At 43.2% G+C, this 24,069-nt stretch overlaps 2 protein-coding genes across 2 annotated transcripts; one reads left to right on the forward strand and one right to left on the reverse strand.

Annotated features, from left to right (window-relative positions):
• The first annotated feature begins 1,090 nt into the window (after window positions 1-1,090).
• On the forward strand, window positions 1,091-5,188 carry LOC128350604 (galactose-3-O-sulfotransferase 2-like). Its single transcript, XM_053308999.1, has 2 exons — window positions 1,091-1,837; window positions 4,319-5,188. The coding sequence occupies exons 1-2, from the start codon at window positions 1,091-1,093 to the stop codon at window positions 5,186-5,188; spliced, it is 1,617 nt and encodes a 538-aa protein (XP_053164974.1).
• An 11,212-nt stretch (window positions 5,189-16,400) lies between these two features.
• Window positions 16,401-24,069, reverse strand: LOC128350605 (aquaporin-12-like). Its single transcript, XM_053309000.1, has 3 exons — window positions 23,463-24,069; window positions 18,714-18,830; window positions 16,401-16,525 (listed from the first exon to the last, which is right to left on the reverse strand). The coding sequence occupies exons 1-3, from the start codon at window positions 24,067-24,069 to the stop codon at window positions 16,401-16,403; spliced, it is 849 nt and encodes a 282-aa protein (XP_053164975.1).

Below are 24,069 nucleotides of genomic sequence, written 5' to 3' on the forward strand. Positions count from 1 at the left end.
GAAAGGGCTCGACATATCATTTGTATCAGATAAAAGACCGCTTACATAAAACTTATCAGAACATCCTGGGTAGCCTTTTGAAAATGGCAGCAAATACAAGCCATGGATGTTTTTATAAAAATTACAGTATAACAGAAAGTGAGTTATTTCAATACTTTCTGTATTATATGGACATAGGCACTCTGCCTATGGAACCCACTTAAATCTTCCTTCAAGTATAGCTGTAAGCAATGCATCTAAATGGGCTAATGATAACAATGTAACAAATGTTCATATGTCCATATGCACCAGGGCGCAGACACTAGTATCCAATGGGAAGGATCAAGCAGTCACCACATCCATGGCATTGACCAGTAACTTGGAACTCTTATACCACTTTTCAGAGACTTTACTTGCAGCCCTCTAGCCTCCTTGCTCCTACTCTCATCCCCAAGTTGTCTTGGCTCTGCACTGGATTGTTCTTCACCAGTAGCTCACAACCAATTATCAAGAACCTGTGTATGTGAAGGAAAGGTGAAATGGCAGGTCTGATGAGTTTGTAATGGAGGACCCACGAGAATTGCAGCAAGGGACTGTTGAGACCAGAGGGTGCTGTCTGGGCAAAGAGAAATATAATGTGATTGTAGTTGCTTTTGTATATGCCACAAAATAAACTATTTGCTCCCATCACATTTAAAGAATAAGGCATCTATCTGTAGTAGTGACACACATACATGTGGTAGATAGTATATAGGAGAGAAAAGGGGAATACTTGCAAACTGGGCAGTTGGGTGAAGAGAGCAGAATCCAGAAAAAGTAGACAATAGAAAGTCATTTGGGAAAGTGTTTGAGCATTAGGATCAGGAGGCCTTCCTGTTAAATCTATTTGAAGGAATCACATTTTGTCTTTCTCAGGAACTGTAAGTGTGATTTCAGATTGAAGCAACTTGCCCTCCAGGAAAGCAGAGCTAATGAGAATTCCTTCCAAGATCAAAGCAGCCCAATTCCTGCCCACCACATCTTTTCAGAACCTAAGCAGAAGAGCTCTCCACAAAACAAGGGAAAACTCCTGGATCCCAGGGCTAGCTCTGCAGAGAAAAATAAGCTTACCATGAAACTGAGCAAAGCATTCAACAAAACCAAACTTCTGAATGCCGGTTTGAGCAGTGAAGAAGAATTCTCACAGAAACATTCTGTAGAGGGTTCTGAGGAGACATGGGTTCTACATGCAACAAAAAGACTGAAAGATCTGAAGCACAGTACCAAAATGTTTCCTGAAGGCGAGCAGGCAATCTCAACAAAGGCTGGAACTTACCTGGTCAGTGTGACTGAATCTGCAACAAGGATTGCTCCATATGACCAGACCTCAGGTGATAAAGCCCCTTTGCAGAGACCAACTGAAACATGGCCTTCTCCCATCCTCAAGAAAAGCAGCTCTTCCAATGGTAAAAAGATGACTACATCACAGACCTTTGATGCCCTAAATGACAAAAGAGCAACTGAGGTTGCATCAACAGAGATGGATGATGGCAGGCCACCCCCACCAGAAAAACTGGTTCTTCCAGATGTTCAAAGGACAGCTGGAACAAGCCTCTCTCGCCTCTCCCAAGGTGCCACATGCAAGCCCAAGACCTACATTGTTTTCCTGAAAGTGCACAAGAGCGCCAGCAGCACTGTCATGAACATCTTGTTCCGCTTTGGTGAGACTCGTAACCTCACCTTTGCCTTGCCGGTCAATGGTGCCAGTCAGTTATACTATCCCTATTATTTCACAGCAGCGGCTGTGGAAGGATTTTCTCCGAGCAAAGCATCCCAGTTTAACATTGTGTGTCATCATATGAGGTTCTTTAAGCCAGAGGTAAGAGCCAGAGCTCTCACTTGCTCCACTTCTAGAACTGAGCCGTCCCTGTTCCAGAGCAAGTAGTAAAGTGTAGGTGTCATTGGAAAGGGGTGGGGAGGGGGAAGGAAAGTGGCAGGTGAGGGACACAGAGTTGTAAGGTGTGGGGAGAAGGATGTTAAGTGGAGGCCAGTCTCTCTCAGAGGTCCAGAGAGGCCTAGGCAACTTCCAGCTTTTGAGGCCCCTAGCCATTATAAAAATTTAAAAATGATAACATATGAAAACAAAATAAGACACTAAATAAGAGTGAATGCGTTTCTAGCCTTTTCTGTGCGGTTAATAGAACTGGCCCAGGGATGATTGGTCAGCACCCCCAACGCTCAGGCTGTGTGGGGAATTAGCTGTAAAAGGGGTCACCTCCACCAGTTTTAACTTGTGCAAACGTTTGGACTCAAGAAATGACTGGATTGGAGACAAGGATATAGTTTCAAAAATAAAAGAAGAATTTATTTAAATCAAGGAGGATACAGGAAAATAATGGTGTGATTAGATCAGTAGAAATGTACTAAGCAATTTAACTACAATGAGGCATTTCTAACTTAAAGAGCAATAAAGTACGTTTCTAAGTAAACCAACTGCAATGAGGCATTTTAGCTTAAGGTCTAATTCTGTGAGTTTCCCAGGCGGGCAAGAGAAAGAAGGCTTGAGATAGAGAGATGGGGTTGAATTTAAGAAAGGGCAGCAGAGATAGTTTCAGGGCCCAAGGAGTGATCAAGACTCATATATGCTAAATATGCTAAATAAATATTCACCTGGTCTGGACGATGAGATTTCTGGGCTGCAGAATCTCACTCCTCAGGGTGATGGGAAGCAGGAGGGTTGTGGAGATTAATAGGGGGAGAGGTGCCCACAAGAATGGCTTCTCTGTGGGTCCAGTCTCCTATAAGTGCAAGACAAGCTGGATGGATTGGCACAAGGACCGATCCAGGTAGTAATTTCAAGCTCTTTTCAGGGTGCAGGAAGGCAGAAGCAGTGCCCAATGGAGTCCCAAGTATTGCATACAAGGAAGCCTGAAGATGGTTTGCTGGAATCCATGGAGTCTCTAGTGTATAGCATGGGAGAGCACAGCAGTTGTAGAGAGCATCCGATGGAGTCCCAAGAGTAAAGCACAAGGGAGCACTTGTTGCAGCACTAGTTGGAATCCCAAGCGAGAGGCACAGGGAAGCATACTGGGTCATAGAACTGGGGATACTTATATCCCAAAACGTGCCTTGGGGTCACATTCCTACTGTCATGCTTTGCTGTCTAGAATTGTCTGGGTGGACCTGTGCAAAATGCATTGTGTCTGATTGCTATTTTCCTGGTGTAACAATGGAGGTGTGCCTTTTGCAAGCAAGGCTTGCAAGAAGCATGAAAATCAGCATATGCAGGTACGTGAAAGAATATCTGTGTCAGGACAGGCTCTCCAGTAATCCTATCAGTAGTTCCAATGGGTACACCTCTAGGTCTACATCACTGACTCATCTCCTGTGCAATGGGGAGAACATTACTTGGCCATGATATCTGCCTTTTTTCCTGCTGGCACAGTCAGTTCCTTAATGGGTGTTATCTCCTGTGAAAGGAGGGAAATGAGGTGGTTCACTCCAAGTGTAGGGTGTCCTTGAAAGATAACTCGGTATCGTTTACTCTTGAGTCTACTTAGCTGGGACCCCCACACAGGGAGGGGGCGTGGATCTGATCCCTGTTTCAATTTGCTTTGTTTGCAGCCAAATCTAGGGGTGACTAGCCCACTGCCAACTAAGCAATCTGTCTCCATGTGTATTATAAACTGAGAGATCACATTGTGGTGCAGCTCCTGAGCATATCCAGAGTGCAATCTCCAAGCCTGGAGATGCAACTGCAAACAGGGAGGCTCCTGGGAGCCAGGTAGAATAAGCGTTGTGCAAATGCACTAATTATTCAGGGGGGAAATCTAGCTTTCGTCTTGTGTCACAGTTGACGTTAAGCATGGCAAGCCTATTCAAGCACTCTTGTCGTCCCATAGTTGAACAGTGAGGATTCTTCTAAATTTGAAGCCCCCTTTGAGCTTGAGGCCCAGGCCAAGTGGCACTCCTGGCCACCCCCCTCTGACTGGCGCTGGTGGAGGCTCTCAATTATTTATCCCAGGGGTGTTAAGCTCATCAGCCCATTTTGTAAAACACAGATAAGGAAAGCAGATCCTAGTGTACTTCATGTTGACAACAAGCAGGAACAAGAAGCAGAGGTGCCAGAGGCATCTGTAGGAAAGGGGTAAATTTAAGAAGTACTCCTTAGATTAGTACCCTGGGCATACAGTACCTGGCCAGCATACTTTCCCAATTAGACCACTTTAAGAAGAAGCTTTAAGAAATCTGGTGTGCTGTTGGAAAGTGCTTGCTTTCAGTCTTTGGTATTTACTTCCTATGTCTTGGTAAATTATATGCTAAGAAGTTTCTCTTTTGTTTTTTATGCTTTTTCCTCCAGGTTGCCAGAGTCATGCCAAACACTACCTTCTACTTTTCCATTCTCCGGAATCCTGTTCATCTCATGGAATCTTCATTTACCTATTACAAAGGAGCATCCTCATTCACCAAAGCCAGGAGCCTGGAGCAATTTCTCAACTACACTTCTTGGTTTTACAATGCCTCAGCTACAGACAGCCATTATTCCAAAAACCTAATGACATTTGACTTTGGGTACAACCACAATGGGAACTTCTCAGCAAAGCAGGTCCAATTCATGCTGCGAGCAATTGAGTCCGAATTTGATCTTCTCCTGATCTCAGAGTACTTTGATGAGTCCATGGTGCTACTGAAGAAAGTCTTGTGTTGGGATCTGGATGATGTGGTTGCCTTCCCTCTTAACAGCAGGCACAATAGCACCAAGACTCCCCTGTCAGAAAGTACTATAGAGAAGATAAAGTTCTGGAACAAACTTGACTGGGAAATCTACATGCATTTCAATAAGACTTTCTGGGAAAAGATAGACTGGCACATTGGCAGGGAGCACTTGCAGGGGGAAGTGAGGGCGCTGCAGCAGAAACGGGAGCAGCTGGCAAGGAGTTGCCTTCAGGGAGGTGGCAGTGTAGCCCCAAATATGATCATAGACCCAGCAATAGCACCATTGCAGTATGGCAGTGCAAGGATTCTGGGCTATAACTTGAAGCCTGGGTTAGACAAGCCAAGGAGGAAGATGTGCCAGCGCTTGGTGACACCTGAACTTCAGTACAGCAGGCTCCTGTATAGACAACAGTTCCCCAAGAAAGCGTTGTTGTTCAGCAAGACAGCTCACTTACCAAAACAATACCACCGCAGAACAGTTTTAAGAAGAAATATGCGCGATACATTTGTTTGAACTGAATTGTGATCCGCATCCTGACACCATCAGGAGCAGGATGCTGATCTTAACAAGGGTAAAAGACTAACTGGAGCACATGCCCATGCCCAGAGCAAATCTTCCACTCATCTACCAAGACGTTTTCCAGGCTATCTGCTCAACAGCAGCCAAATGCCTTTGTTCAGGCAAGTCGCATTCAAAACGTAAACAGCAGGGGGAGCAGTCTTGCGGAAACTAACAACCCGAAAAAACAACAAGTTTTTAATGCCGGATATACAATGTCCTCGTTCTATATTGCAGCGATTATATTTGAAACAAGGTCTGAAATGTGAACGGCACCCTCCTGTCCACGTAGGGACCGAGGTGTCACAACGCCGGAAGTGTGGAAGCACACTTCCGAGATACCACATGACACCGTGACAGGGTCCAATCTGGAAAGCGCCCAGCAGGCTCCACATAGGAATCAAAATCTACATGCCATTGTGCCCTTCCTTCATTGTGCTCATCCCTCAGCTGAGCCCCTGCAATTACCTCCTCTCCAAAATTACTGTAGCAAACCACTATACAAGTGTAGATGTTAGGAATTACCAGGCAACAATTAATTAGCAGCAACTTGGACCATTACATATAGTATCTGATCTATTAGCAATCAGGCTCTCCCCCTATATAAGTCCTGCCAACCAGGAAGAGATCCTCAATTGAAATAAATCCTTCAAAAACCTGACATCTGATTTGAATTCCTAGACTTGTTTTGTTCCCTAATTTTCTGTGGGTCAGTACATTACTGACATAATTTATAATGCAGCCAAAATGATGGGATCTGGATTTTTTAAATGTAAAAAACAAACAAAAAAAACTAGACATAAGACAGTCTCCTCCTTATAGTTTCTTCTTTCCTGCAGAGTGTCATGAAACACAGAAAGGAATAGGATTCCTATCTGCTCCTGTGTGTGTCCTCTCCTGCAAAATATTTTATGAATATTATGTACCACTTTTCAACAAGATGGGTTTTTCTTTTCCAAATAGCAATTTTTAATATAGCGATTCCTCTGCGGAATACATTCGAATCGGCTCCTGATAGAAAGAGAGCTGGCCATTTCATTTCTTGCAGAACTCCAGCTCTGTGCTGCCCCAGGAGGATAGTGGAGCCTCCACTGTGGAGGAGATGAGCTGTGCTAACAAGATAGATGGCGGAGTAAGCAGTGCTATCCTGATCACTGCCTTTCCAGAACATAGGAAGCTGCCATATATAAAAAGAGACCATTGGTCCATCTAACTCCATATTGTCTACACGGACTGGCAGTGGCTCTCCAAGCTCTCAGGCAGGACTCTTTCCCTGTCCTATCTGGAAATGCCAGGGATTAAAACTGGGATGTTCTACATGCAAAGCAGATGCTCTAGCACTGAGCTACAGCCCATTACAAAAGCTATAATGTGTATTAGCTTTCAGAACACAAGGGCAGAGGAAGCTGCCTTAATATTATTATTTCTTGTTTACACAGTCAGACAGGTGTTATTGACTGGTTTGTTTTATCCAGACACTGAGTCCTTCCCAAGGACCTGGGATGCCAGAATTTTATTGTCAATTGTTATAGATATCGTCGCAGAATATAGGCTGTTCCCAGTAAAGCTGCTTTTTGTAATTGGCTGATGGTGATTTCTGTGGCACCTATGGTGTTGAGGTGCTCTTCTAGGTCTTTTGGAACTGCACCCAGGGCGCCAATGACCACTGGGATTATTTTGGTCTTTTTCTGCCACAGCCTTTCAATTTCAATTTGTAGATCTTTGTATTTTATTTTTTTTCTATTTCTTTTTCTTCTATTCTGCTATCCCCTGGTATTGCTATGTCGATTATTTTGACTTGTTTTTCTTTCTTCTCGACTACAGTTATATCTGGTGTATTGTGTGGCAGATGTTTGTCTGTTTCTAGTTGGAAGTCCCATAATATTTTTACATCTTCATTTTCTTCAACTTTTTCAATTTTATGGTCCCACCAATTCTTGGCTACAGCTAGCTTGTATTTTTTGCAGATGTTCCGGTGTATCATGCCTGCTACTTTGTCATGCCTTTGTCATGCCATTTGTAGTCAGTCTGTGCGATCTTTTTACAACAGCTGATTAGGTGGTGCACTGTTTCATCTGCTTCTTTACAAAGGCGGCACTTGCTGTTTGTGGTGGATTTTTCAACTTTTGCTCTTATTGCATTTGTTCTTAGTGCCTGTTCTTGTGCAGCCAGTATTAAACCCTCTGTTTCTTTCTTCAAGTTGCCATTCTTAAGCCATTGCCAGGTCTTGGTGATGTCTGATTTTCCACTTATATTGTGCAAATATTGACCAAGCAGTGGCTTATTTTTCCATTTTTCTGCTCGGTTCTTGACTTGTTCTTTCTTGTAGGCCTGCTTTGTTTCACTGGTGTTGAATAGTTTTGCATTATTGACCATTTTAAGTGCATCTTCTTCATTGTCTTTTATATATTCTTCAAGGCCTCTTTTCTCCTCCTCTACTGTTTGATGGACTTGCAGCATTCCTCTTCCACCTGAGCTGCGAGGGAGGTAGAGCCTATCTACATCACTGCAGCGGTGCAGAGCATGATTGATGGTCATGATTTTCCTGGTCTTACGATCTAGAATCTCTAGCTCTGCCTGGGTCCAGTCTATTATTCCTGCACTGTATCTGATAACAGGTATAGCCCAGGTGTTTATGGCTTGTATGGTGTTCCCGCCATTGAGTTTGGACTTGAGGATTTTTCTAACTCTCCTGATGTATTCACTTCCAATTTTTCTTTTAACTTCTGTGTGTGCAATGTTATCAGCCTGGAGAATGCCCAAGTATTTGTAATGTTCTTTCTCTTCCAGGTTCTTGATCTTGCTTCCATTGGGCAGTTCTATTCCTTCTGTTTTTGTTATTTTCCCTCTGTTCATTATTAATTCAGCACACTTGTCTAGTCCAAACTCCATTGCTATATCGCTACTGAATATATGGACAGTGCTTAGCAGTGATTCGATTTCTGACTGGGACTTTCCATACAACTTCAGATCGTCCATGTACAGCAGATGGTTGATTTTACTTGACGTTTTAGATGTTTGGTATCCGAGGCCTGTTTTGTTTAGTATTTGTGAAAGTGGGGTCATGGCGATTACAAACAACAGAGGGGATAGTGAGTCCCCTTGGAAAATACCTCTTCTAATGATAACCTGTCCAAGTGTCTCACCATTGATTGTTAACTGTGTACTCCACATGCTCATTGCTTTTTTTTATAAATATCTGAATATTTTTGCTGACACCAGTTGTTTCTAAACATTTTAGTATCCATGTGTGAGGCAATGAATCGAAGGCTTTCTTGTAGTCAATCCATGCAACACTTAGATTGGTTTTTCTTCTCTTGAAATTTTCTAAAATCATTTTGTCAATCAGCAGCTGGTCTTTTGTGCCTCTGGTGTTCGGGCAATTTCCTTTCTGTTCAACTGGAAGCTGTTTGTTAGTTAATAAGTGTTGCATCACTTCATCTGCTATTATTCCAGTTAATAATTTGAACATGGTTGGCAGACAGGTTATTGGTCTATAATTACTTGGAACTGCACCTTTTGCTGGGTCTTTCATGATGAGATGAGTTTTCCCAGTTGTTAGCCATTGTTCAATATCACCTCCTTGCAAAATGTGATTGAACTGTTTTGATAGTTGTTTATGAAGGCTTGTTAGGTGTTTAAGCCAAAAGCCATGCAGTTCATCGTCGCCTGGAGCAGTCCAATTTTTAATTTTCTTTGCTCTTTCACTTATTAATTCTGGTGTTATTATTAGATCTTGCATTTGTTGGTTACATTTTTTGACCTCTTTCATCCAGCCTGCTTTTTTATTATAATCTATTGGATTGTCCCATAATTTCCCCCAGAATTGCACTGTTTCTTCTTTATTTGGTCTTTCTACGTTTCTTGCAGTTTCTCCTTCTATGCTTTGGTAGAAACGTCTCTGATTCGACTTGAATTGGAGATTCTGCCTGTGCTGTGTAGTTCTGGCTTCATATCTCCTAATCTTCTTTGACACTGCTGTTATTTGCTGCTTTATTATTTCCAGAACTTCTTTAATTTTCCTTGAATCTAGGTGGTATTTTTGGATCGGATACTGTTTGGTGTTTTCATTCTTCAGCTTCTTGTCTTTCATATCTTTCAATTTACTAGCACCTGATCTAAGCCTGGAGATTTTATTTTCTAATCTAATCTTCCATTTAGGTGATGTACTACTTTCTTTTTTGACAGGTCCATTGATCTTATATCCGAGCTCTTGTCTTGTTATTGTTGCTGCTCTGTACATTAGTTGGTTTGTTTCTTGCAAATGCTTGGTTGTTATTTCTGCAAGTGCAGCATTGACATCTTTTAATAGCTGAGCAAGTTGTTTTTTGGCAACTGTTTTTAGAGCTGGAAGTCGAACCCTGGTGGTTGTTTGGTTCATGTGCTCAGTTATTTTTTGCTTTAGTTCTTGTTGCTTTTCTGTTAAATGGCATTTGGGTTTTTGAGGTGAAGGCAAAGGGGAGGTTGCCTGGTTTTGATTTTGAAACAGTTAAGCAACAGTGGCATCCTCTATTTCCAACACCTCCTCCACCTGCGCCTGAGCAACTGCTTCAGTTGGTGGTAATTCTTCTTCCATGTCTTGAGCCCCTGTTGCTCTTTGCAGTTCTTCCAGCTCAACTCCTGTAAATACTTTATTTCTTATTATGAATCTTCTCTGGTCTGCTAGCCTTTGTTCTGTTATTTCTGTATCTGGATGCTTCTCTTTCCAAATTTGGTACATTCTTTTTAAATAACCTCTTCTAGTTGGACTAGACTTGTAATAGCAGATCATTATATCCTTGCTGGCATTTTTCGTATATTTTTTCCAGTTAAGCGACATTTCTTCCAGTAACTTTGCTGTCTTCAGCCCTGGTTGCTCAACTGAAGATCCTGAGTCCTGTTGCCCACTTGCTACCAGATGTCCAGGGACTCCAGCACCTGGCGCGGTCCTTGTTGACCTGGGCGACGACCAATCCGGTATAGATTTATTAAAGTTACGTCTCACCATATTGTTGATGGGAGAGGCACTCTTTATCTGGCTCCTCTGGTGAGACCTGTCCAGTATGGTTGGACCTCTGGCATAGCTCTCATCTTCCTCAGAGCACGCAAGCCCCACAACCACGCCAAGGTGGTGCCTCACTGGGGGCACTTATTATTATTTTTAATAATAATAATAATAATAATAATAATAATAATAATAATAATAATAATAATTTGATTTATTATTATTATTAATTCAATTTCTATACCGCCCTTCCAAAAATGGCTCAGGGTGGTTTACAAAGAGAAATAACAAACAAATAAAATGGCTCAATTCAAACCATTGGTCCATATTGTTTACACTGACTGGCAGCAGCTTTCTCCAAGGTTTCAGGCAGAAGTCCTTCCCTACCCTAGCTGGAGATGCCAGGAATTAAACCTGGGACCTTCTGCATAGAAGAATCTGACATGTGATGCCTGTTTTATGAACTTTCAAGGTCACGTTTTGTAAGCATAATAGCTTATCTTGGCAAACACACAGCGTAGGATGCCTTTTATTAATTGACTACAGTTAAGGACTCTAAGCTGCACTGATTTCAATGCAACAATGGATTTCCTTCCCATGGACTGTAACCCGCTCCTACACACATTAACTTGGGAGTTAGGCCTGCTGAGCTGAATGGCCCATTTAGGATTTGCAGCCTTAGGGCTTAACTCTAGCTAGATTGCACCTATAATTTGTAATGAAGGCAGGTGGTTGTGGAAGCCAGGAAAGCACAAGGTGGTGAAGCTCTTTGTCATGGCTCTTTAGCAGTTTGAGGAAACCTTCTGCTTACTCCCTGTTTACAGAGAGATTTGTGCTTTCACTGCTAGAAGAAGTTTATTCAAATAAGCCAATAAGAGCACATAATATGGGTTATATTATAAATACATGTAATCATTTGTCAGGTCCTAGCTGGGAACTCAGGAGGCGATTTTGATCTGCTGGTTCTGGATGGGGTCACACTTCCCTAGAAGGAACAGGTACACAGTCTGGGGGTGCTTCTGGATCCAAACCTCTCTTTGGTGTCCCAGGTTGAGGCAGTGGCCAGAGGTGCTTTCTATCAGCTTTGTCTGATATGCCAGCTGTGTCCATTTCTTGAGATAAATGACCTCAGAACAGTGGTACAAATGCTGGTAACCTCCAGACCTGATTACTGCAATGTGCTCTGGGTAGGGCTGCTTTTGTACATTGCCCAGAAACTGCAGTTGGTACAGAATGTGGCAGCCAGATTGGTCTCCAAGTCATCTTGGACAGACCATATTATTTCTATACCAAAATATATCAATCTTTTCAGGAAAAATACAAGGTGCTGGTTATAACCTATAAAGGAAAGGTGTAGCTTTATAGGTTATAAAACGAATGGGTTCAAAGAACCCGAGCCTCCAGCTCCTGAGGGGCCCCCAGCCATCCCCTTTAAGAGATCTTCTCCATGAGCCCCATCGCCCACTGAGACAATTTGGAGAGGTTCGTCTGCAATTGCCAGGGGCTCATCTAGTGGCTACTCAGGGACGGGCCTTCTCTGTTGCTGCCCCAGGACTCGGGAAGGTGCTCCTTGCTGAAATAAGAGCCTCACCATTGCTGACAACTTTTTAAAAGTCCTTAAGGGCTTCTTTTTTCACCCACGCTTTTTAACTTGACTGTGGTTTTAAATTATTTTAAGGTTTTCATTTTTCATTTGTTTTATGTTGTTGTAAACTTCCCAGAGATGGACATTTGAGGTGGTCTATAAATTTGATAAATAAACACATACATACATACATAAATCATTTGGGGTTTATTATCCACTGTACACAAGTGTTGGGGTACAAAATTATACAAAGTTCATTGATTCCAAGTCTCAACTCATTGAACATCTTCTAAAATAGGAAACATACAAAATTTCAGATTGTTAAATGTCAGCAGCACTCAAAACTCTATTGAATGATTAGCCCATAGTTCTGCTAGTAGAGGTGTGCACATATGTACAGGTAGATTTATCGGAGTACACCTCTCTTCACCATCTTTACACCAAAGTCTCAGTTGCCAGATACCTTTTGACTTGCTAGTCTTCCTTCAGCAGCAGCATCAAATTAGAAATATACATAAAATGAATCCCAGCAGAGCAAGCCATCCACCTTCTGGGTGCAAGGAGCAGCTAAAAAAACCCCAAAACCCAAGTGCCAGAAAGCCTCACATAACCCCCTTCTTCCGGACGGTTTCCACTTTCTTAATTTGTCCCCAGCTTCACTTTTTTTTTTTTTTTTTTGCATTTTTATACCGCCTTTCGTTAAAATATAGCCCCAAGGCGGTTTACAAAAGTTAAAAACATACAATAAAAACACAATAAAAACAACATGCTAAGAGTATAAAAACATAAAAACAGGCATTCTATTGCTCTACATTCTATTGCTTTCTATTTCTCTACTTTCTTCTACTTTCTATTGCTCTACATTCGGGGTAGGCAACCTTGGCTCTCCAGCTGTTTCTGAACTACTACTACTCCCATCACCCCCAGCCACAATGGGCATAGTAGTTCAGAAACAGCTGGAGAGGCGAGGTTGCCTACCCCTGCCTAAAAACTCCCTAGTTTGAGTTCTTTCCCAGAGCTTCAAAAGCTATGACCTTCCTGCCCCAATGTCATTGTGCTGTGTGCTAATCAAATCCAAAGTATTGCTAGGCAACAGTTGCAGGAAATGAACTGTTCTGTATCTCAGCCGTTACAGAGGTGAGAACTATAAAAATTCACATGGCTGCTTTATGACAGTGCCTACCTGTGTTACATCACCTAATGCCGCAGTGGGGAAGTAACCTGCCTGGAGAGCAGGAGGCTGTTGGTTTGAATCTCTGCTGCTGTCTTTCCTAGATTATGGGAAACTCCTATATTGGGCAGCAGCAATATAGGAAGGTGCTGAAAGGCATCATCTCATACTGCATGGGAGATGGCAATGGTAACCCCCACTCCTGTATTCTACCAAAGAAAACCACAGGACTCTGTGGGCGCCAGGAGTCAACACCGATTCAACGGCATGATCAACCTGTGTTGCAGAATACTCTGCCAAGGAAAGCACAACAGGTTACAAGAACTGCTGGTGTTTTAGCCCCTAGTTTAAAGTCATGGGTTCCATTCCATGCTGGAGCTAGCTAGTATCTGCTGCATCTTACATGGAAACTCTTTTGAACTGTGCTTGATGCTGTTTATGTTTGCTTTGTGTGTGGGGGTGTTTGAGGAAGTTTGCATTGCAATTGCTTTTAATGTGTTATATATATATATGGCATTTTAATTGCTATGTCTTTGGCGGGGAGTGTGGTATACACATTTTAAAGGTCACTTTAAAGAAAGGTCATTTTAAAGAAAAAACAAACATGGGACAACTGTCGTCTTGGCAGTTCCTTCATCTTCAGAGTTGCCTGTTAGGAGCAGGACTAGTATTTAGAGGTAGCCAGACTCAGAAAGGTTTTTGTGCCCTTAAACTTAAGAGAGGCAGATAAGATATTCACAAGACAAAGCTGCACCTGGAAATTCTCCCTCTGGAAACTTCTTAAAAAGCATAAAAACCCTGTCAGAGACTAGACCTAGTGACCTTAAACATGGGCTATATGTAATGACTGTTGTATTCTAGCAATCTTTTATGTTTTGTTGTTTAGAAGTTTGTCCCTGTGGGGATCCTGTAGAGAGTGTGAGAGGTGGAGTCAGAAAGGAAAGCAAGGAAAAGTAGGATAAGTTGTTATGGTAAGAACGAATCTGCCTAGTTTCCTTTCACTATAATCTTAATTGAAAATTACCATCCTCACAGATTAGCCCACTTCAGCCTTAAATGTTCACACATCTGCCATCTTGAGTCAGGGTGGGTGACATCATTACAAACTATGCCCTTGAGCTATTCCTTTGCGTGCCTACACCAGTAGCAAATTTGGGCGGCTCACAAGTTAGTCCACTTGTGCCTTAAAAATGCACGTGCCTGCCATCTTGAATTGGGGTGGATGACATCTTTGTAAACTATCCCATTGAGGTCTCCCTATATGTCACTCACTACAACTGTGCCAAATTTGGTTCAGATCAGTTAGCCCACTTGCTCTTCAAACATTCACACATCTGCCACTTTGAATTGGGGTTGATGACATCATCACAGACTACACGGTTGAGTTGTCTGTTTGTATTCCTACAACTGTACTCAATCTGGTTCATATTGGTCCAGTCATTGCAAAGTTGATATTGATGGACACACACACACACACACACACACACACACACACACACACACAATATGCTGGGCAATCTCATACGCTTTCTTTCCTTAAGGAACATAGGCTAAATTGGAGTGGTTCCTGAATGAAACTTAGTTAAACGAACATATGATAGATTGCTATCATCGCTTCTTTGCCACATGTGTAGCCTGAGCATAGATTTTCAAATGCTCTTTATGTCATAATTTGTCAAATTCAAGTCAAGTCTTTCTCCACTTGCACTCTAGTAATCTACCTCACCGCTTCAGCCCCCATAGTTCTTCCATATACCAAGGGGCCAGTTTTGAAGCGGGTTGGAGAAGCTGCTTAAGAGTGATCATGTCCACTGCCCTGGTGAGTTGATTATTCCAGTTCTCCACCAGAGTGTCGACAGGGTCACTAGCAGAGCCAACACTAAATCCTTCCAAGGCTGAATCCAATTGGATACAGTAACCCACGTGGGCGGACCATCCTAATGGGCCCTCTGCCCCTGAGCAGGTGGAACGTGGTTGTGAGTCCAACCTTAACCAGATGGGTGGTTTGTCCATGATAATGGGGAAATCACTGGAGTCCCCACCCACACAACACCACCCTGTTCAAAGTGAAAGACCAGATCAAGCGTGCGACCAGCAATATGGGTCGGTCCCAAGAGCACTTGGGATAGGGATGGCCACTATGAACTCCTGAGCCACCCCAGACAGATTGGTCCCAAAGTTAACATTGGAGTCTCCCAGCACCACAAGCCTGGGAGACTCCAACACCAAGCCTGAGACCAAGTCCGCCAGCTCAGAGACTCCGTTGGGCAGTGGGGCAATCGGTATACCAACAGAGGTCCCCATCTATCCCTGGTCCCCAAACTTAGGTACACACATTCAATATGGTCAGACACATTGACAGGGATCCCAGCAAGGGAGATATTGTTCTTATAGATGCCATTTGTCTGAAGGGGGAGGCATTTAAGCGTATTCACGGGTGATTCTGTGAGCTGCAGTCTAGATTGATCCAGATTGCTGCTCATGGAATCAACAAACACACTTCCTGCACGTCCCCCTTCAAATATATGGCGCCATAAGGGTGTGAACCTAGTGGGAGGAAGTAAGTGTCAGCAGCGGGGTTGGATTTCCTCCCCACCTTTGCAGTCATAAACATGAGCAGCCATGGCACTCATAAAAGTTTGAAGAAGCTATAAACATTGATGTTAGAGGATAAATGGGGAGTTGTAAAGTTGAAGGAACTGGACACTTTTAGTCTGGATAAGAGAAGGCTGAGGAATGGAATGTTCAAATACCTGATTGACTGTCACATGAAAGAGAGCAAAGACTTGTTCTCTGCTGCCGCAGAGGGTAGGACTAAATCTAATGGACTTAAGTTACAGGAGGGTAGATTTCAGCTGAAAGTTACTGGATGATGAGTTGGGCTCTCTCTAACTGGAGGGATTCAAGTAGAGGACATCAATCTATTGGATATTTTCTGGATCTAGATTTGGGACAAGATGGCCCACAAAACTCCAATTTTTAAAATTCCATTACCCTAATAGCACATGACATAAGAGTTCCCCCTTTCCTCTTCCCCATCCCTCATATACCACAAATGACCACAGAGATGGTGGTATACCACAAGGGACCACAGAGATGCTCAAGGTCTCCCCTTCCTTGTTAAACTGCCCTGTCAAGAAACGAAATGGATCTACCACATCAAGGACCCTTTTAAGACTGTGAAAGGCCTCAGGCCTTAATGTTCATCTGAAGGAGCCCTTCCTTCTGTTCGCAGCTGGAGTGTAGTTGTATCAGTGTTGATGGGGCCACCACATGTGAAACCCAGGATAATTGTCCCGTTTCTCCATTTAAAAACAAAACAAAACCAGGGGCCTGAGCCAACCCCATCCCACGATTGCCAGGCTCTTTCACTCTGTTCTGTCAGTGAGTTCTGAGCTGATGATGCTCTTCTCTGTTGGTGCCTGTCTCAGTTGGACGCTGGACTTAGTTTCCCCTTGGGTATCTTGTATTTGTTCTTCTGACTGTAGAACAAGTTTCTTTGGAAAAACCGTGGGATGTTCCCCTGGAACAGAAAGAGAGCCACCAGCATCCCTGGAAGAGAGTCCAAAACAAAGACTGGATCACTTCATTTCCTTATGCATTCTTCCAGACCCCTTTCTATCCCATTTTTGGATAAATGTGTGGACACATAGCAGATATAAATCAATTCAACAGTTCCTAGACAGAAGCCCATGCACTAATAATTTCTAATAATTTCTTTGGCTGTATTAATTTGCACATTGGAAACAGACTTTGCAACTTGGGCAGCTTCACACCTTTGTCCCTGATTAGGATACCCTCAAAAGGGCACCAAAACAAACCCTACCGAGAATTTTAAAGGCAAATAAGCTTTCTCCACTACTATTTTGTTCCCTATCGGTTTCTTTTTTTTAAGCTCTATTGTTTGCTTTTGTTCTAGAAACCAGTATGTTGATTTCCTTTATAAAGATTTCCTAAAACAACATTGGCAGCAATTAAGATAAAGCACCAAAACTCACAAGACCTATGCAGGTAGTTCAGACCAATGTTACTGATTGCTGAAGCAGCACTTCTCCAGCAAAATATGGCTGTAGATGGGAGAGCCTGAAACCACCCCTGTTGGATTTTCAAATGTTGCCAGGATGCTGTTGGTACACTTCTCTTGAATATAGATGCAATTGTCATCTGCCCTACAACTAAAGAGGGAGCTTAAAATTTAATTTTCCAAAAGGAGAATGGTGACATTTGAATGCCAGAGTTAAAAAGGCTAAAATCTGTTAAGAGATTAGGTTTTAATTGCAGCTTTTATTGTTCTTTACCTGTATTAATGGAGAAGCCTTCAAACTTTCCAGATCTGGGAACCATCTTTAAACTCCAACATACTGTATTGGTCCCACTTTTAATTACTTTTGACCATTCCTTCTCTCTGTCCATTCCATCTCTCTCATTCTTACCGCACACTCCATCCCTCTGTTCTAAAATATACATAATTTTTTTATTGCAGGCAAAATGGCCTGAGCTGTGCTGTGGCCCATTTACAATTTACTAGCTAAATCCCATTTCATGAAGAACAAGTCTGCCAATGTTTTATCTATGCTGATGACACCCAAATTTACTTCTCCATGTTGACCTCATCAGGAAATGGCATATCTTCCCTAAATGCCTGCTTGGAGGCAGTAATGGACTGGATGAGGGATAACAAACTGAAGTTGAATCTAAATAAGATGGAAGTACTGACTGTGAGGGGTTGGGACCCGAGAGATGGTTTAGATCTGCCTGTTCTGGATGGGGTTGCACTCCCCTTGAAAGATCATGTATGTTTCTTGGGAGTGCTCCAGGACCCCAAGCTCACCCTGGTTTCTCAGGTTGAGGTGGTGGCCAGGAGCAATTTTTATCAGCTTTGGCTGATATGTCAGCTATGTCCATTTCTGGAGGTGAATGACCTTAAAACAGTGGTACATATGCTGGTAACCTCCAGACTTGACTAGTGTAATGCACTCTGCATGGGGCTGCCTTTGTACATAGTCCAGAAACTACAATTAGTATAGAATGGGGCATCCAGATTGGTCTCTGGGACAACACAAAGGGACCATATAACACCATAATAGTTGAAAGAACTGCACTGGCTGCTGATATATTTCCAGATGAAATACGAAGTGCTGGTTATTACCTATAAAGCCCTTAATGGCTTGGGACCAGGTTATTTAAGAGAGTGCCTCCTTTGTCATGAACCCTCCTGCCTTTTACGATCTTCTGGAGAGGTCCGGTTATGGTTGCCACCAGTTCATCTGGTGGCTACTCGGGACCGAGCTTTCTCTGTGGCTGCCCCAGGGCTTTGGAATATGCTCCCTGCTGAATAAGAGCATCTCCTTCTCTGTTTGTTTTCAGGAAGACCCTCAAGATTTTCCTGTTCTCTCAAGCTTTTAATTAGAATTTTAATAATTTTAATAATTTGTTTTATATTGTTTTTATTGTGTTGTATTTATTTTAACTTGTAATTTTGACGTTGGCATCTGTACACAGCCTAAAGATTTACATGCCAAGCGGTATAAAGAACAACAAATAAATAATAAGTTAAATTAAAGCATGCCAGGGCCATCATTAATGTTAATCTGCTGTTTGGCCCTTTTATTTATTTGCAATTTACCACGATGGGCCATGAGCATTTGGAATACATTCAACGTAATTAAAATCCACTAGAATACAGGGCTAGTCTGTCCTCCAGAAAGGTCACAGGTGCAAGTATTGTAAACTGGCTCACCTGCAATGGGCCCCAGCCAATAAACTTGCATGTACTCCAATAGGCTGTGTCCAGAACAGGAAAAGGTCACAGCAAAGGCCAGGGCAGGGTTAAAAAAGGCTCCTGTGAAAGGCGCAGCTGTGGGAAAGAAAAGCAAACAGCTCAATCCACTTTCCCCCCTCTCAAATTGGTTTACACTGGCATGTGCTGTGATAAGGCGGTCTGTTCTAAAAGCAGGATGAAATGCAACTTCAAATTAAAGCAGTAAAATTGAACTTCCTGGTATTTTTGCCTGAAGTATTAAATATTGAGCTAGATTGGATTACATGTATTTGTTACGATCCGAGACCAGCATCGGGAGTTCTACAACCATACAGAACAATAAAAGAAAAACATGGCAGAGAGAAGAAAAATCTAAAGTAACACTGTACATATAAAATGATCTAAATGGCTTAGTCTAAAAATATAGCCAACCCTAGCTAATTATATTATTTAACCAGCATATTTTATGTAATGCAAGCCATCTCACAAAAATTTGTAACCTTAAATGTTGTATCATCAACACCACCTGGAAAGAGGAAGGAAGCATTTTAAAAACCACCATCAGTCCTGCCTGGCATTTTCAGCAGATTTTGAACTATATAGCTCTGCCAGACAGCACCTGACAAAGAACAGGACAGACAGTAGGCGAGAGGCTTAATGGCTGTCACCCACAGAAGCTGGCTGCCTTATACTGAGTCAGACAATGGGTCCATCTAGCTCAGTATTGTCTTCACAGACTGGCAGCGGCTTCCACAAGGTTGTAAACAGGAGTCTCTCTCAGCTCTATATTGGAGATGCCAGGGAGGGAACTTGGAACCTTCTGCATGCAAGCATGCAGATGCTCCTCCCAGAGCGGCCCCATCCCCTAAGAGGAATATCTTACAGTGCTCACAGATGTAGTCTCACATTCAAGTGCAAGCCAGAGCAAACACTACTTAATAAAGGGGACAATTCACGCTTGCTACCACAAGACTAGCTGTCCTCCCCTAAACCAGTTCTCTACCCCTACTACTTGACAAAACTTATTTTGAGTGCTTTCCTTTGTGGGGCAAGGTGGGGCTGACTGCTACTGCTGCCTCGATGCTCAAGAGTGCTTCCACAATGATGCTCTTCAGGTATTTGTTGACAGATACTATATCCCTTCATTAGTCTTCTCTTCCTCTGGCTAAAAATATTCAGTTCCTTCAATCAGTCCTCATAGGGCTTGGTTTGTAGACTCCTCACAATCTTTGTTGCCCTCCTCTGAACCCATTCAAGTTTATTAATGTCCTCCATAAAATGTGGGGCCCAAATCTGGACATAGTATTCCAAGAGAGGACTGACCAGTGCAGAACAGAACAGCATGGGACAATTGCTTCTCATGATCTGGACACTATCTCACTGTCAGTTCAGCCTAAAATTTCATTGGCTGTTTTAGCAGTTGTATCCGTAGGGGGATGACGGGAGAGGCAGTGGAGGCGGCTGCCTACGGTGGCAAATATCCCTCCAGTGGCATTCTTTTAAAGAAATATATACATTTTCTGTGTGTTTGTGTGTGTGTTTTCACTTGATGGCATGGTGGCAGTTGCCTGCCATGCAGGATGCCCATTGACAATGGGCAGTGGAGAGAGCAGGGAGGTAGCAGGGCAGCGATAGCCAATGAGGTGGAGAGGGTGGCGATAGGTCCTATCCCAAGTCTGCCTACCTCCCAAATGAGAGCAATTGCCCTGTCTTGGGCCTTTCTGTGCATGCACACATGAGCCCAAGACAGGGTGATTGCTCTTATTCAGGAGGTAAGAGGGCTTGGGATAGGACCCAACACTGTTGGAAGAAAGGACTTTGTGCTGTCTCTTTGTCTCAGACAGTGGAGGACAGACTTGTAAGTCAGAGGGCTAGAGAGTCAAGACATTGGTCATCACTTCTCCACTGCTCTGATACTATCCCTTTGATATGTAGATTGCTACTCTTAGGGATTCAACTTCCTTCCTCTCTCTCTCTTCCTTACCTGGCCTCTTACCTTGCAACATGGCAAGCCTCTCTCCCTGCACCATATGTGCAGAGAAGATGCAGAATCCATCTGCATCCAGCTAGATAGATAGATTAGAGATCCCAACTCCTCACTTTCCTAGCTAGACTGGAGTTCCTTAATAAATGCCTTTTATATTGATTTGAAACTATGAATTGGCTCCAAGTTACTTTACGCTCAGCAAACACGCATGCCTAACTAAACTATTGCTGTGTTGTGCCTCTGTGCACTCTGCTATAATGAGAAAAGGATTCTCTCACCACAGAGAATTTCCAACAACACCACCCTCTCCACCTCATTGTCTATCACTGCCTCACTGCCTGCCTGCTCTCTCCACCACCCATTGCCCTTTTGCATCCCACAGGACACACATCTGCCCACCATCATCATAATTTGGGAGGCGGGTGGTCGGGCGCATGAGGAGCTCGCATTTTAATTAAAATATAAATTCAATTAAACTCCCCACCACCACCTTCCTTGCAACTGGGGTGGCAAAGAGCTTAATCTGCCCCTGGTTATATCACACTGCTGGCTCATGTTCAACTTACTGTCCACTAAGAGATCTTGGTCCCTTTCACATGTATTGCTGCCAAGCCATACTATCCATCTTTACATATCCTCCCATCCTATATTTGATTTTTCTTACTTAAATTAAGGATTTTTCATTTCTCTCTCTTGAACTGAATGTTGCTGGGTTTGCCCCAATATTCAAGCCTTTGCATATTGGATTGGATTTTGATGCCATATGTGAAGGAATGAGGCACAAACCTCATCTTCTCCATTGTAAATATGTACAGAATGCTGGCTGGTCTCTGTGTGGGGTCAAAGGTTCATTCTTGTTTTTCTGTAGTTTCACATTTAGTTTAGCAGTCTAACAGTTAATTTTGGGGGGGTGGGGAAGATATTTTTTTAAAAATGGAGGGAAATTTTGTTTATTCTTATTGGCTAGGCTGAGAAACTGTTGGGTCAGAAAAATGCATATAAGGAGAGCAGGGCCGGACTGGGGGCACTGAGAGGGCAGTGGAATGTATGTGGGGAGGGCGCTAGGTTTTGAGCAGAATGGGTACTTAAGGGTAGGAGTATTCACTGCTGCCAAGTACAGCGGGGCGCAGGGGTGCCCCCGCAGGTAGGGCGCACCGGGAATATGCTTTGTGGGCCAGTCCAAGCCTGAATGAGAGACTTTGAGATGGTTTTTAGAGTGTGTCCAGAGGAGTCCAAGAGAGCAGTTCACAAGAAGAATCTGTCTGCAGTGTAGTTGGTCCATCTTCAGAAGAGAAGTTGTGAGAAAAGCCTAGCTGAAATCACTGGAAGAAAAGGAAGAGCCAGACTGGATTGAGCCCCACACCTGGGCTGTAACTAGAAGAGACTGCCCAGCAAGCCAGAAGCTGAAGGAAGAAAGCACAGAGACCAGTATAGAGCCAGGTAGTGATTGCCGTTTTCCAGCTTTTTATTTTAACCTGACCTGTTCTGTATGTAACTGTTTTGAGTTTGTATTTTCCCCCCTCTAAAAGAAATGTTTTAATTGAACCGATTTCCCCCCCTAAAAGTAAAATTTCTGGTTATATAACAATTAGAGGCTTGTTGATGTATCTCCATCCCGTCTATAAAGCCTTTCCACACTATAATGTTTTGGGTTTTGGTAATTTTTGAAAGGGCTGTTGCAGTGGACTCAGACATACAAAAAAAAAAAGTCTACTTGGTGACAGCAGCAAAAGTCAGGAGGAATAAAAAGCTGTTCCCCTATACCATCTTTAAGGTGTTAGTGATTCCCAAAATTCTCCATGTCTTCTTTTTAAACCAAACCCAGCTGTCAAAGGACCTGATCCAGATCAGGACCTTAGCAAGGGATAGGGAGGGATGTTTAACCCTTTCCATTTGTGACATTTTCCCACTGAAAATTCCACACATACCCTAGTGTTGTTTGTAGTAAATAGCTTCAGAGGCACACACCAGCTTTGCGGAGCAATTTTCAGCATGATAATGGTTTAGGAAGAAAAGGCTACCCCCCCCCCCGGCCCAATCTGGATCAACTCTCCCACCTATAGCTGCTTTTGGTTAAAAACAGGGGGCAGGGAGGACATGAGGAGTCCCAAGCACGGGATTCATTCACCCAAGCCTCTAAAGTAGGGGTAGGCAATGTGGCTCCTCCAGCTTCATTAGCTCTCTAATTATACTGCCTGTCCAGCTTCCTGGCTGCTCTGCACCACCAGTGTCAAACATTACTCTAGATTCTCATCCCCATCGTCCTACCTTCTGTATTGCTCTTCAGGTGGAAGCAGAAGACTGCTGGGTCCCACCAGGTGGTTGCAGTACCAAAAAACTAAAGATATTAATCTCAAGTAAAAGTTCCTGATCTTGTTTTCATAACTTAATACAGGGGTGGCCCAACCTGAGACTTTCCAGCTGCTGTTGGACTACAACTCCCATCATTCCCAGCTGCAATAAATTTCAGCTGGGGATTATAGGCTGTAGTCCAACAGCAGCTGCAGAGCCTCAGGCTGGGCCACCCCACTTTAATACTTCCTCAAGTGGCTAAGATTACCAGCTGTAACCAACTTAATACTAATGTAATTACATGAAAAAAATATTCTTAGAAGCAATGTCCCAGATTTAGCTGCAGGCCAGACACCATTAGTACACAAAAGAAGAACATAAACAAGCTGGTCCACATCATTTCTAAATGTGTATCAAAGCAGAAAATGTGGGGAGTGGAAGATCCTTACCTGTACAGGCCAAGATGGTAACACTAAGTGCTGTGATGGGAACTCTGAAGATGAGATAGCTGGTCTGGAACCTGAGAACCACTAGCTGGAAAACAAATGAGCATGTGGCTTCCACTAAGGTGCCATGGGGAACAGAGGTGTGGAGAGAGGGAGTGCAGTCACGGGACATTAAGTTCTGAATCATGTGGAAGTCTGTCAGTTCCCAGGACCAATAGTGCTGGGTGAAAGCACAGGCTGCTTGCATCCCCATGAACTGGGCCAAAAGTTTGGCAACCAGGGCCACAAAGGAAGAATCCAAAGCTAGAAATTCCTGGAGCGAGACAGCAGGGTTAGCAGAAGCTCCGTCAAAAGAGGCACCATGAACCAGGAAGAGAAGAAAGAGGAGAGTCAGGCTCACATCTGGGCCAAAGCCACCACCCCATGGACCAATCTCAAACAGCATCTTCAGTTCAAGGTAGCAAGCACACATCTGGAAAGAGCTGGACAGTTCACTAGCAAGACACTGGTACACCTTCGTTGGAAAGATTCTTCTGGAAAACTTCCTGGTCACTTCACAGAGTGCCACTATGAAGAGAAAAAAGGCGATGGAGACATTCAAACCAACCAT

Source organism: Hemicordylus capensis, chromosome 3 (assembly GCF_027244095.1).
Source record: "Hemicordylus capensis ecotype Gifberg chromosome 3, rHemCap1.1.pri, whole genome shotgun sequence".
Classification (NCBI taxonomy): Eukaryota; Metazoa; Chordata; class Lepidosauria; order Squamata; family Cordylidae; genus Hemicordylus; species Hemicordylus capensis.